The sequence below is a fragment of the Chrysochloris asiatica genome, unplaced genomic scaffold, assembly GCF_000296735.1.
Source record: "Chrysochloris asiatica unplaced genomic scaffold, ChrAsi1.0 scaffold00034, whole genome shotgun sequence".
NCBI classification, from domain to species: domain Eukaryota; kingdom Metazoa; phylum Chordata; class Mammalia; order Afrosoricida; family Chrysochloridae; genus Chrysochloris; species Chrysochloris asiatica.
This window is the reverse complement of record NW_006408552.1, coordinates 17,715,309-17,729,424: the sequence shown is the minus strand read 5'-3', so window position 1 is coordinate 17,729,424 and position 14,116 is coordinate 17,715,309. Positions and strand designations below refer to the sequence as shown.

Sequence of the window (14,116 nt, the reverse complement as noted above, 5' to 3'; positions counted from 1 at the left end):
TGTCTAGTTTTCAATAAAAATTTACATGACTTTCAAAGAAAAGGAATGTATGGCACATGTGTTTTTGTTGTTAAGTACCATCAATTCAGTTCTGACTCACAGCGACCCTTTATAAGGTTTCCAAGGAGCAGCTGGTGAATTTTAACAGCCAACCTTGCAGTTCAAACCAACCTTGCAGTCCAGTACTTTATCCCACAGAGACACAAAAAAAGCAAACAATGGAAACTGTATTTGAAGGAGCCCAGATTTTGGACTTGGCAAAGACTTCAAAGCAGCCACTGTCACTATGCTTAAAGGACTAAAAGAAGATAGGGATGACAATTATCTTCAGACAGAGACAAACATCAGCAAAGACAGAAACTACACATACACAAAAAAAGGGACTTCTGCAGTTGAGAAGTACAGTAACTGAAATTAAAATTTTCTCTAGAAGGACTCAACAGCAGATCTCAGTTGGCAGAAGAAAGGATCTTAGAACTTTAAAACAGAGCAATAGAGATGCTGTAATCTGAGAGCAGAAAGAAAAAACTGTGAAGAAAAACAAACAGTGAAAACAAATTTAAGAACTCAGGTCTGGTTCAGCACAATGTGGAGCACAATTAAATACACAAGGAAACATATAAGGGTAAGGAGAGAGAAAAGAAGGCAGAAACAATATGTGAAGAAACAATGACCCGAAACTTGCCAAACTGGAGGAAAATTATTCATCTACACTTCCAAGTAGCACTGGAATAAATGCAAAGCAATCCGTGCCCACACACGAATAGTGCAAACGCTGGAAGTCAGTGATGAAGAATCTTAAAGCTGTAAGGAACCCTCAGTAAGACTAACTACTGATTTTTTGTCAGAAACAATGGAGGCAGAAGGCAGTGGAATCATATATCCATAAGAAGCCCTGGCATTGGTGATGTGAGATTAGAGAGACTGATTAGGGCCCCTGGCCTCATGTGTTGTGCAACTGTTGTCGTTAAATACCATCGAGTCAGTTCTGATTCATAGCAAATTTGTACATAGGGTTTCCAAGCAGTGGCTGGTGAGTTTGAATCGTCAACCTTGCAGTTAGCAGGCTTCCCTAACAAGGCTCCTGCCTGCATGCATGGAGATCCAACTCTGGCAAGCTTTGCACAGCACTGCTGAGCATGGTGAGAAGAAAGCCATGTGAGCAAAGCCTGTGGCTTCCCACCATAGTTGAATGAAATCTATAAACCTTACACCAAACAGTATGGATTAACTACTAAAAAATTAAAGGTGCTCTGGTAGTGTAGTGGTTATGAGTTAGGCTGCTAACCTCAAGGTCAGCAGTTCGAAACTATCAGCTATTCCGCGGGAGAAAAATGAGACTTTCTGCTCCCGTTGATTTACAGCCTCAGATACCCTATGTAGGGTTTCTGTGAGTCGGAACTGACTCCATGACACACCACCACCATCACCAATAAAGGATAAAGGAGTCCTGGTGGGATAGTGGATTATAAACTGGGCACGGCAAAGTCAGCAATTTGAATTTACCAGTCGCTCCACAGGAAAGGTGAGGCTCTCTGCTCCCATAAAGATTTACAGCCTCGGAAATCCTACACAGGGTCTCTCTAAGTCGGACCCAACTCAGTGGCACACAACCATCACCACAAATAAAGAATGTTAAGGAGCCCTGGTATCACAATGGGTTAGGCATTAGGCTGCTAACTGCAAGATCAGCTGTTCAAACCCATCAGCTGCTCAGAGAGAAAGATAAGGGTGTCAGGCAATCCTAAGGAACAGTTCTTCTACTCTGTCCTATAGGGTGGTTGTGAGTTAGAACTGACTCAACTACACTGGGTAATAAAGAATGTCTGCTTTGAGCATTGTGCTATTGGTGATGTAGGATAAGCACTGAACTGCTAACAGCAAAGTTGGCAGTTCAAACCCACAAGCCACTTATTGGAAACCCTATGAACCAGAACTAACTAAACAGCATTTACCAACAACCGTGGGATTAAAGGAGCCCTGGTGGCACAGTGGTTAAGCAGCAGTTCAAACCTACCAGCTGCTCTGTGGGAGACAGATGTATGTTGCTGTAAAGATTACAGCCTCAGGAACCCTATGGGGCAGTTCTATTCTGTTCTGTAGGATCACTATGATAACAATGGGTTTGCTTTAGGGGTATGCACTTCTTATCTGTCTTGGCCTATCCCCATTGAAATGAGGTTTATTCAGGTTTATATCTGCAGCATCTAATTGTTGTTCTTCTGTACCATGGAGCCAATTCCAACTCATAGTGACCCCATGTGACAGAGTAGAACTGTCCTGTCATCTTTACAGGGGCAGATTACCAGATCTTTCTTCAGCAGAGCCACTGGTAGGTTAGAACCACAGACCTCTCAGCTAACCGTCAGATGCTTATCAGAGCACTGTATCCTAATCCTAAGGAGCCTTGGTGATGCTGTAGGATGAGCAATGGGCTGCTAACCACAAGATGGACAGTTCAAACCCACCAGCCACTATGAGGGAGAAAGATGAGGCTTTCTGCTGCTGTAAAAATTTACAGCCTCCAAAACCCTTTAAAGGGTCGTTGAGTTGGAATCAACTCTATAGTTGTTGTTGTTGTCAGGTGCCATCGAGTCGGAACCGACTCATAGTGACCCCATGCACAGCAGAACGAAACAATGTCCGATCCTGGGCTAAGCCCACCACTGCTGCCACACCATCAATGATGCCACCTGGCCAATCCATCTCGTTGGGGGTCTTCCTCTTTTTCTCTGACCCTCCATCTTACCCAGCATGACATTCTTCTCCAGTGACTGTTCTCTCCTGACAATATGTCCAAAGTATGAGAGACGAAGCTTAGCCAGCCTGGCCTCCAAGGAGCACTCTGGCTGCACTTTTTCCAAAACAGATCTATTGGTTCTTTTGGCAGTCCATGGCACTTTTAGTATTCTCCTCCAACAACACAACTCAAAGGCATCAATTCTTCTAAGATCTTCCTTATTCACTGTCCAGCTTTCGCATCCATATGCGGTTATTGAAAATGGCTTGGGTCAGGCGCACCTTAGTCCTCAGGCTGACATCTCTGTTTCAACACTTTAAAAAGTTCCTGTGCAGCAGATTTGCCCAATGCAATATGTCGTCTGATCTCCTGACTGCTGCTTCCACGAGTGTTGATAGTTGATCCAAGAAGAATGAAGTCCTTGACAACTTCAATCTTTTCTCGGTTGATAAGAATGTTGTTTATTGGTCCAGGAGTGAGGATTTTTGTTTTTCTGACATTGAGATGCAACCCATACCAAAGGCTGTGTTCTTTGATCTTCATCAGTAAATGTTTCAAGTCCTCTTCACTTTCAGCAAGCAAGGTTGTATCATCTGCATATCACAGGTTGTTAATGAGTCTTCCTCCAATCCTGACGCCAAATTAGGTTACCCTAATTTTTATGGGAAGTAGCACAAAGATTAATTGCTCAGCTGCTAACTGAAAGGCTGTGGTTCCAGACCCATCAGCTGTTCCATGTGTGCATAAAAAGACCTGGCAATCTGCTCTCGTGATAGATTTCAGCCTTGCTAACCCTGTGTGAAGGATCTCTGGTAACGTAGTGCCTACGAATCGGGCTGCGAACCGCAAGGTCAGCAGTTCGCAACTACCAGCTGCTCCACGGAAGAAAGATGAGGCTTTTTACTCCCGTAAAGATTTACAGCCTCGGAAACCCTGTACAGGGTCTCTATGGGTCGGAATAGACTCCACGGCACATAACCACCACCAACAACAACCCTGTGCGAATCAGGTTGCTAGCCTCAGGGTCGGCAGTTCGAAACTACCAACCATTCGGCGGGAGAAAGATGAGGCTTTCTGTTACTGTAAAGATTTACAGCCTCGGAAACCCTGTACAGGGTCACTATGAGTCCGAACCGACTCCACCGTAGTTAACAACAACAATCCTGTGGGGCAGTTCTACTCTGTCCTATAGGGCAGCTACGAGTCAGAAAGGGTTAGACAACTCACAACTATCTTTATAGAAAGCTGATCGCCGGGTCTTTCTCCCGCAGAGCCGCTGGGAGGCGCCAAAAATCCTTGGTCAAGATAGGAACGGAAGCCCGGCATCACTGACTCCAGGACGACTTCTCGAAGCCCCAGGGAGCAAAGGGGGGGGAGGGGGGGAGGTGTCTCCGGGGTGCGCGCGAACTTACTCCGGGCTACTACAGCAGCGACCCGGCCTCACAACGCCGGCGGGAGGGCTTCCTGGAGGCAGGGAACTGTGAAGGGCGGGCAAGGGGCTGGGAGAGTGGGGAGCCAGGAGCTCTGAACGGGAGCTTATGCGCTAACAATACTGGCAGCTGTCATTTGGGGGCATCTGCGACCAGGCCCGGGTGAGCTAGGGCGCGAGGGATGTGAGGAGGCCCATCGCGCGTCCTTACCGTCTCCGAGGCCAGCTCCCCGGTGCCCAGCGACATGGCGACAGCCCTTTTGCGCAGCGGGCGCGGGCCGCCCAGGCCGCCAGCAGCCTCCCCGACTGCCCGCTGCTCCGCCGGCCCGCTGCTATGGCAACCAAGCCGCCACCGACCTGCGGAAGCCCGGATGTAGCGAAGGGCGACCTTGCGCGTGCGCTGAGTTTGTGAACACTAGCGGGCCGACGCGAAGCACGCCTGGAGTTGCCCGAAGGATTGTGGGGGCTGAAGTGAAAAAGTGGCAGATGGGCTGTGCTTAGCAGTTTACAAAGTGCTTCTACCACCGTTCTCACTGCAAGCCTGTTGGGCTTGTTACCACATAGTATCCAGGGTAGGAGGAGGCACAGTTCCTAAAGAATAGACAAAACAGAACAAAGAGAACAGAAGTAAGGTTCATTCACGCATAATTAAGAAAGTAACCTATGTCACTGGTGCAGAAATTATTGAGAACCCAAACTGCTGTGTAAACCCTCACCGAAAATACAATAAAAGATTATCGTTGTTGTTGTTAGGTGCTATAGAGTGGGTTCCGACTTACAGCGATCCTGTATAGGGTTTGTTGTTGTTAAGTGCCGTCGAGTCGGTTCCCACCCATAGCGACCCTGTACAGGGTTTCCGAGGGTGTAAACCCTTACAGGAGTAGAAAGCCTCATCTTTCTCCTGCGGAGAGGCTGGTAGTTTCGAACCGCTGACCTTAAGGTTCACAGCCCAATTCGCAACCACTACACTACCAGAGCTCCTTTGTATAGGGTTTAAGAGGCTTTAAAAATATTTGCAGGAACAGAAAGCCTCATCTTTCTCCCCTGGAGTGGCTAGAGGACTCAAACTATGAACCTTGTGGTTCACAGTCGAGTGCTGATCGTAAATAAAAATAAACAATAGATAAGTAGTTGTTGCTCTGTCCCATCAAGTCAATTCCAATTCATGTTGTTATTAGGTTGCGGACTCATAGTGACCCTACAAGACAGAGTAGAACTGCCTCATAGTTTCTGAGGCCTGTAATCTCTGCAAGAGTAAATTCCCATGTCTTTTCTCCCCAGGAGCAGCTAAGTGAGTTGGAACTAAAGACTTTTTACTTAGCAGTCGTGCGCTTAACCATTGCGCCACCAGACTCATAAGCACTTAATTGTTGATAAGTGCCACAGAGTCGTCTGACTTACAGGCACATTGTATAGGGTTTCCAAGGCTGTAAATCTCTACGGGAGCAGAAAGCCCCATCCTTCTCCCACGATCTGGTAGGCTCGAACCAATGACCAAGTGATTTGCAGCTCAGTGCTTATTCTACAGTCACCAGTGTTCTAAGCAATTCATACTAAATATTTAGTAAGTTAATGTTGGAAAACACAAGTGACTGGTCAAATGTCACAAAGGCCTTAAGGGCTGACATTTAGAAAAGTATTCCCTTAATGCGGAATTTTAAGCTATGATTTGATAGAGGTGCAGGGCAATAAAAGGAAAAGAAAAAAAAAGTGTGCACTGTATTCAATATGTATTACTAAGATATTTAACTCTGTAAAATGAACATGTGCTTCTGGTCAGTTATTATTGTTTTTGTAGCTGTCCAGTAAATTCCGACTCATAGTCACCCTGTATAGGGTTTTGAAGGAGCGGCTGGTGAATTTGAACTGCAAACCTTGCAGTTTAAACCGACCTTGCAGTGGAGTGTTTATCCTTTAGAGCCACAGGATTCTGAGGGGCCCTGGAGCCACTCCATGTACAACAAAATCAAACGGTGTCTGGTTCTGCACCATTTTCCTGATTATCCGTGTGTCTGGAGCACATTTTTGTGGCCATTGTCAATCCATCTTATTTTGGCTGACCCTCTACATTACCAACTATGATGTCCTTTTCTAAGGATTTGTCTCTGCTGAAGACATGTCCAAATTAAGCGAGCAGTTTCGCCATCATCACTTCCAAAAAGTGTCTCGGTGTTTGAAATCTGATTCATATTTTAATACCGACACCTCTGCCCTCTCTTTCATAATATACCAGTGTATTCTATTCTTTCTCAAAACCTTGAGTAAAGCTGACATTCTGGGATCGTTGTTGTTGTTAAGTGCCGTTGAGTTGCATCCGACCCATAGCAAACCTGTATAGGGTTTCCGAGGAGCAGCTGGTGAGCTTGAATAGCCAACCTTGCAGGTCAAATGGCTTTGCAGTTTGGTGCATTAACCCACAGCGCCACACCAGGACTCCTCTTATTCACGGACTTTGAGAAACTCCGGCAACCATCCCAGAGTCCCTAAGAACCCAGTTTTGAGACTCTGAGCACAAACAATCAAGGACCTCGTCCTGTTCCCGCAGCCCATTTACTTTGCGCCGGAACTTGGTACTTATTTCCGATTTAGGACTCGCTCCCAATCTCCCTTCAGCCTCAGTGGTGGGGCCAAGCGCCTTCATGACAAAGCCACACCCCTTCCTTCGGCAGCCTCTCCGGATGTTCGGCATGTACCACTGAGCATCCTGATGGGGGTGATATATCGGGGCGACAACCTATCCCTAACCCGTCTCGGCTGGAGATCATTACCCTAAGTATCGAACCTCAGAAACTGACAGAGCGGCCTCCATAAGAGCCGTATTGATCATTATGTTCTCCCTCCAGCTCCTGTGCCCTCTCATGTCCAGCAGGTGGCGGGGTCCGTAGCTGGGGGCAGAGTGACGGAGGGCAGGGTCAAAGGAGGGGCGGGGCTAGCTGCTCGAGGACGGAAGTGGAACGGGTGAGGCATTTGCACGAGCTGGGGTGGCAGCCGCAGGTTAGAGTGACGAATCATCCTAACCAGATATCCCTTCCAGACCCCGAAGATCTGGAAGACTAGGAGCAGCCCAGAGCAGTCGCGCGCGGGCGGGCCTGGGCCCGATCGCTCGGCTGCCACATCCGGGGCGCGAGACTGGGCCAGGCCTCAGAATTTTGCAGCAAGAGCTTATTTCCTAGGGACATAGCGTCACCTCGGATGAACAGACGGGCTCCCTGCCCAGACCCAGACAGGTAGAGCCACCGACACCCCTTTCTGCACACGCACCTGAAGACCACAGGACCGTCCCACCTCCACAGGCACCTTCAACCTAGATACAAAGGTACTCCCTCTTATCCCCGCGCCAAAGACATAGGTGCCCACCACGATCCTGCGAGGATAGGCACTTTTCAGCCAAAACGGATAGAGGCTCCAGACCCAGCTCATGTATACACACAGTCCCCTCCGTACACAGCCTTCTGACACCACACTGTCAAATATAGACTACATTGCCCTGGAAGAAACAGACACTTCCAACCCGAACTGCGAACAGATATGTGCACTGATGCACCATCCTTGCCCACATCGCTGCAGTGAGACCAGTGTGAGACCTGCACCAAAGTCCAAGGTTCACTGACCCTTGTGGTTTAGCCCTAACCATCAGCACTCAGTCCTGGTGTGGCGCTCTAAGTTAATGTGTTGGACTGCAAGGTTCTTGGTTTGAGCTCACCAGCTGTTCCCGGGAAACCCTATACAGGGTCCCTATGAGTCGGAACTGACTCAACAAAACAACAGCAATGTCAGCACTCAGGGTCCTGCTTGTTTTAGATAACATCATGTTGTTAATGGGAGCTGTCCAGTCCAGTCTGACTCTTAGTGACCCCATGTTGACAGAACGGAACTTCCCCGTAGAGTTTGCTAGGCTGAAATCTTTATGGGAGCAGATTGCCAGGTGTTTCTCCCTCGGAGTCACTGGTAAAGTTCAAACCACCAACCTTCAGATTAGTTGTTGTTAGGTGCCTGCAAGTTGCTCCTGATTTGTAGCAATCCCATGTGACAGAGTAGAACTGGCCCATGGGGTTTTCTTGGCGCTGATCTTTATGGAAGCAGATCTCCAGGCCTTTTCTTCCTTGGACCCACTAGATGGGTTTGAACCGCCAACCTTTCAGCAGTAAGGCACTTAGCTATTGCATTGCCAGGGTTCCTTAACCAGATCATAACAAAACAAAACAAACTCACTGCTGTTGAGTTGATTCTGACTCTTAGTCACCCTAAAGGACAGACTAGGACTGCCCCACAGGCTTTCCAAGACTAAATCTTATGGAAGCAGATCGCCACATCTTTCTCTCCATGGCTGGTGGGTTGGAACCTCCAACTGTTCAGTTAGCATCCAAGTGCTTTAACCACTATGCTTGTACCCACTGACTATCTTGTACCCACTCCAAACCAAACCCACTGCTATCAAATTGACACATAAATAGAACATCATGAGTTGGAATCAACTTGATGAAAATGTTTTATGAAAGCAGATAGCCTCATCCTTTGTCCTGTAGAGCGGCTAGTGCGTTTTAGCTTCCAACGTTGTAGTTAGCAGTCCACCAACGTCTAGGACCCCTTTGACCACTTCATATACAACACACATTGAAAGGTTGTATCCGTCCTCAGAGCTGTTGTCTTCAGCCATCTGTCTGTCTGAGGGAACATTTCTGAAACCTCATCCTAGACTTGAGCTGGCCTCAGGACTGCTTGTAACCAGGGTGGGCAGGTTCTCAGGTCTGCCCCTCACCATTCTTTTGCAGGAACCCCAGCCACGTCATGGACCCAGAATGCTCCCGGCTCCTCCCGGCTCTGTGTGCTGTCCTGGCGGATCCCAGACAGCCAGTGACAGATGATACCTGTTTAGAAAAACTCTTGGACTGGTTTAAAACAGTAACGGAAACAGGTGAGGCTAGGAGAGCTGCTGGCTCTGTTTTTCCAGAGATGTGGGGATGTATGGGGAGAAATGGAACTATGAACACAAAGCTGCTCCTGTGAGAGCATTCCTCAGAGTCTTCCCGTTACTTCAGGAGCTTGAACTTGACATGTTTCTCTGCTTCAGCATTCTGCATTCAGTTTAGGCTACCAGGATCAATTTCCATACAGCTGACACCAAATCATGGTGACCCCATCTGCGCCAGAGTAAAACTGTGCTCCATAGGGTTCTCATTGGCTGCTTTTGGGGGAATTAGATTACCAGGCTTTTCTTCTGAGGCTCCTCTGGGTAGACATGAACCTTTAATCTTTTGGTTAGCAGCTGAGTGCTTAGCTGTCGTTACACCCAGGAACATAAGAATCGCAGAACACCATATTGGCATCCCCCATGTTACTACTGCTTAGTAGTTTAATTCTATCGTGTTTTGTAACCATCTCAAAAATTACTTTAAAATTTTATTTTAAATTATTATTTTTTTAATTTCTAAGTCAGTGCTCTCCCCACCTCTCCACCCAAGATCTACCCAGGTATCTGTTGGTTTCTTTACTTCTTGTGCCCCTCTTCTTCACTCTATTCACTTTGCTTCTCGCTGAACCACATGCTTGGCTAGTTCTCTCAGCAATGGTTTCCCAGTGGAAAACACCCTCATTCTCTGCCTCAAAATGCCTTTTTCTCCCATCAACACGTCTGAATGTTAGTATAGATGGATATAGAAATTTAGGACATAGAGCTGGCAGAGAATCCCTATTCCATTGCATTTATTTGCCTGGAATCTGAGAAGTCTGTGGGAAAATTCCAGTATGTGTTCATTCCATTTTTCCACAAACCTTTTAAAGTTTCTCATATTATCAGTGAAGAAATATCCATTTGATACATAAAAAGGGCCTTTTGTTTTAACTTGCATTTCTCTTTCACGGTCAGTGAGGTATTGTTTCCGTTTTGTTGACCAATTATATTTCTAGCCCTTGAACTTTTCTCATTTTTTGTTGCTAGCTGTGGTCAAGCTGGCCCCCAGCTATTCATGGCATCCCCATACACAATGGAATCAGAATGTTGTGATCTGAAGAGCCTTCATTGGCTTCTTTTCAGAAATAGATTGCCACACCTTTCTTCCTAATCCCTCTGGAATCCCTGACGAAGCCTGTTCATCATGATAGGGACACACAAGCCTCTACTGATGGTTAGGTGGTGGCTATGCCTTAGACGTATTGGTCAGGAACTGAATGTGGGAGCTGTGAATCGTACCAAGGAACCCCCGCTGCCCCCACTTATTGAGATGTTGGTTTTCTAGCCACCCCACCTTGTATTGAACTAAAGTTACAAATCCTTTTCTGCTTGCATTTGTTGCAAATGTTTGCTCCCGGTGGGTGGCTTAGCCTCAGCCCTTGAGAGGCAGGGCGGTCTGGGAGGTGATAAGCAGGAATGGATCTGTGATCTGCTGACTTCTGTCTTCCAGAATCCAGCCTCCTGCTGTTACAGGAAAACCCCTGCCTGGTTGAGCTGCTGTCCCAGGCCTTCAAGTTCCAGGACCTGAGTTCCAGAGTTGTCTCCTTTTCACTTCGCCTGGCAGGGATATTTGCCGCTCAGGAAAATTGCTTCCAGTATCTTCAGGTGAGCCTGGAACCTCCCAATTAGGACCCTCCCTTCTGCTCTTGCAGATAGGTGAGGCGTCTGTAGGTGCCATCCTAAAGTCTCAGCAGTGGGGCTAGCTGTGCTGTCTCCATGGTTCTACCAAGTGGAAAAGTTGGCCTCATGGAGGGGTTGGAACTGGAGCTGAGTTGTGTAGAGTTTGATGGGGGGTGGGAGGCAGGGAAGAGTACCAGGCGGAGAGTGTGACTGACTAATCTTGGGGGGGTGGGAGATACACACTGTTGTTGGGTACCGCTGAGTCAATTCCTGGTAACAACCTCACTCTGGTAGTATATATCGGGCTGATAACCTCAAGGTCAGCAGTTCGAAACTCCCAGCCATTCCACAGGAGAGAGACAAGGCTTTTTGCTTCTGTAAAGATTTACAGCCTCGGAAACCCCTGTGCAGGGTCACTATGAGTCGGAACTGACTCCATGGCACATAAGCACCACCACCACTATGATAGAATAGCATTGCCGTCCTTCCACAGGCAAGAGGTAAGGCAGCCTGTTCCCGTAAAGATTGCAGCCTTGGAAATCCTGTGCAGCAGTTCGGCTCCGACCCGTAGGTTGCTACAAGTCACAGTAGAGTTGAAGGCAATGCATTTGCTTTTCTGTTGTTGCTTTTGTTCGTATGTGTTTTAAGTCTTTATGGGAACAGGTCTCTAGGTCTCTCTCCCATGGAGCCACTGGTTGGATTCGAACCGCCATTCAAGTAGGAGTGAGGAACACGTAGAAAAGGGAACTGTGGGCCCGTGTCATACCTGGATTTCAGACTCTTTAGTAGGCTACAGAGAACCAATGGGTGGGGTTTAAACGAAGAGTGCTGTGGTCACAGGTGTGCCTTTGAAGGTTAGGACACTGCTGGTGGTTCTGGGGAGAGGGTTTCTAAGTGAACTGTGACAGAAGGGATAGATCTTTATTTAGGATCCAGTTTCCTTCTCCCAAAGCCCTTCTAGAAGGCAGAGTTAGCAGTCTTATGGCTCTTAGGGAAGTGTCTGCCACTCACAGAAAGACCACTGCTCAGGGGTTCTTTCTTCTCTATCAGCAACTTACATGAAAATGTCTCCTCCAGCTCAGAAAAAATAACCTCTCTATGATAAAATCTGTACGCCAACAAACTAGGTAGTCTAGGTGAAACGCACAAACTATCTGAACTGACACAAGAAGAAATAGAAACTCTCAGCAGACATGTGCCAAGTGAAGAGACCAAATCAGTAATCAAAAACCTCCCAACAAAGAAAAGTCCAGGGCTGGACTAATGACCCTGTCCAAACATTTAAAGAACAAACACCAATCCTTCTCAAATTCTTTCAACAAATAGTGGAAGGATTACTTCCAAAGCCATTTTAGGAAGCCAGCTAGCATGACCTTGATCCCAAAGTTAGATAAAGATATCCCGAGAAAAGAAACCTACAGACATATATTCTGTATGGATATTAATATAGAGATCCTTAGCAAAGTACCAGTAAACTGAATCCAACAGCATAGAAAAAGGATTTAGCAAAATAAGCAATAACCTTGGATTGGCCCTGTATCCCCAGGAAATGACCATGCTGCCTTTGTTCTTTGCTCCAGCAGGAAGAGTTGATGCTCAGACTCTTTGGGGAGGCGGGCCCCCTTGGCCTGCTGACCTGGAATGTCCCCTCGGTACGCAGCGGCTGGATCCAAGGCTTGTGTTCTCTAGCACAGCACCCTAGTGCTGAGCAGTTCCTGGTGGAATGTGGTGAGTGAGGCTCTGTGCCCCTCTGCCCTCAAATCCCACCTTCAGTTGCACTTCATACCTGTGGTGCACTGGGCCTCAGGGACCCCAGGGCAGTCACTTCACCTTGCTTCGCCTTTATTTCTTCATCTTCAGTAAGTGGTTGTGTTGTGTGATCTTGGACAAGTTGCTTAATCTCTCGGAGTCTATTTGCCAATAAAATCTGGATACTAGTACTTCCCTCAAAGGGGAAGCAGTTGCAAAGATTAGATGACAGAATATATATAAGGTGGCACTGTTAGATAAGCACTGGACTGCTAATGGTAAGGTTGGCAATTCAAACCCACCAACCGCTCCTTAGAAACCCTATACAGAACCAACTTGATGGCACTTAACAATACCGTGCCTAAGACTAATACTGGCTCATTCCAGTGAGCTGTTTATTTTGTATATGTGTATATGTACATGGGTAAGTAAAAAAGTATAGCTGCTATGGTTCCAGTTCATAAATGCACAGGTTCATTCCAAACAAAGCATTTCAGTGTGTCTCTCACATCACTGATGCCTGCAGACAAGTTCTCTCAGCAACACACTTGTTTAGTCCTGTTCAATCAAAACAGTGGCTTCCAAGGACATCTACTGGGCCAGTTCAATTCAAGTCAGATCTGAAGGTTATGGTGACTTTTGTGGGGTTGTGGTGGTGGGGGAGTGGGATTCCAAAGGGGTTCTCTTGGTAGATTTTCTTGAAGGACACAGGAAGATCATGGTGGCTTCCTAGGAAGAAGTTTTAAGAAAATATCAAACTGCGTTGGTGAGAAAAAGGCCTGAATGTTGCTCTGAGGAATTGTTTTCCATCATGGCAACGCCCCTGCTCATCCTTGGAGGATAGCAAGGACTGTCCTATGGGTATTTCATTGGGTAACTTCCCCTTATCTACCCTGCAGCCCTGATTTTACCTTTTCAGACTTCTTTTTGCTTCCCAAACTCAAAGAACACAATTTGAGTCTCTGGAGGATGCCAAAACTACCGTTAGGATGTGGTGTAAATCTGAAAGCACAGAATTCTTTAGGGAAGTCCGATTGTTGTTAAATGCCATTGAGTCAGTTCTGAGGATTCTGTAGAGCGTTTCCAAGGCTGTCAGTCTTTGCAGGAGCAGAAAGCTTTATTTTTCTCCCAAGCGGTGGCTGGTGGACTTGAATCCCTGACCTTGTAGTTTGAAGTCCAGGGCTCATCCTACATAGCCACCACACTCAAGGGTTAAAGAGATGGAAACACTGCCTTCAGTCGCACATAGACCTAGATGGAGGGGAGGATATGTCAGCAGCTTCACATTTTGATTCTTTGGGATAAAGGTTGCTATCCTCTTGTAGCAATGTTTTTCGACTTATTACCTTTTCCTTTTTTTTTTTTTAAATTTAAAGTTTTTGTTGTGGATTGAGTGAAAGTTTACAGGGCACATCATTAGTTTCACATTCAACTATTCATATAACTTGTTTCATTACATTGATTATAATCTCCTCCATATACCATCAGTTAAAAGTATTTCTCTCTATCCACTTTAGCTTTTTAAAAAACACACAAACAAAAATACCCACTCAGGCATATATAATAATTTACATGTCCAAAGGGCACATTCTGCAAGTCTGCTCCTGGCCACCAGCTCTTAGTCCTT

At 46.6% G+C, this 14,116-nt stretch overlaps 1 protein-coding gene across 1 annotated transcript in view; it reads left to right on the top strand.

Annotated features, from left to right (window-relative positions):
• The first annotated feature begins 8,957 nt into the window (after window positions 1-8,957).
• BRAT1 (BRCA1-associated ATM activator 1) overlaps window positions 8,958-14,116 on the top strand; it is a 16,462-nt gene continuing 11,303 nt past the window's right edge. The window contains exons 1-3 of the mRNA XM_006859785.1: window positions 8,958-9,084; window positions 10,571-10,725; window positions 12,321-12,468. Of these exons, the coding sequence (XP_006859847.1) occupies window positions 8,958-9,084; window positions 10,571-10,725; window positions 12,321-12,468 (430 nt within the window). The remainder of the gene's footprint in view (window positions 9,085-10,570; window positions 10,726-12,320; window positions 12,469-14,116) is intronic.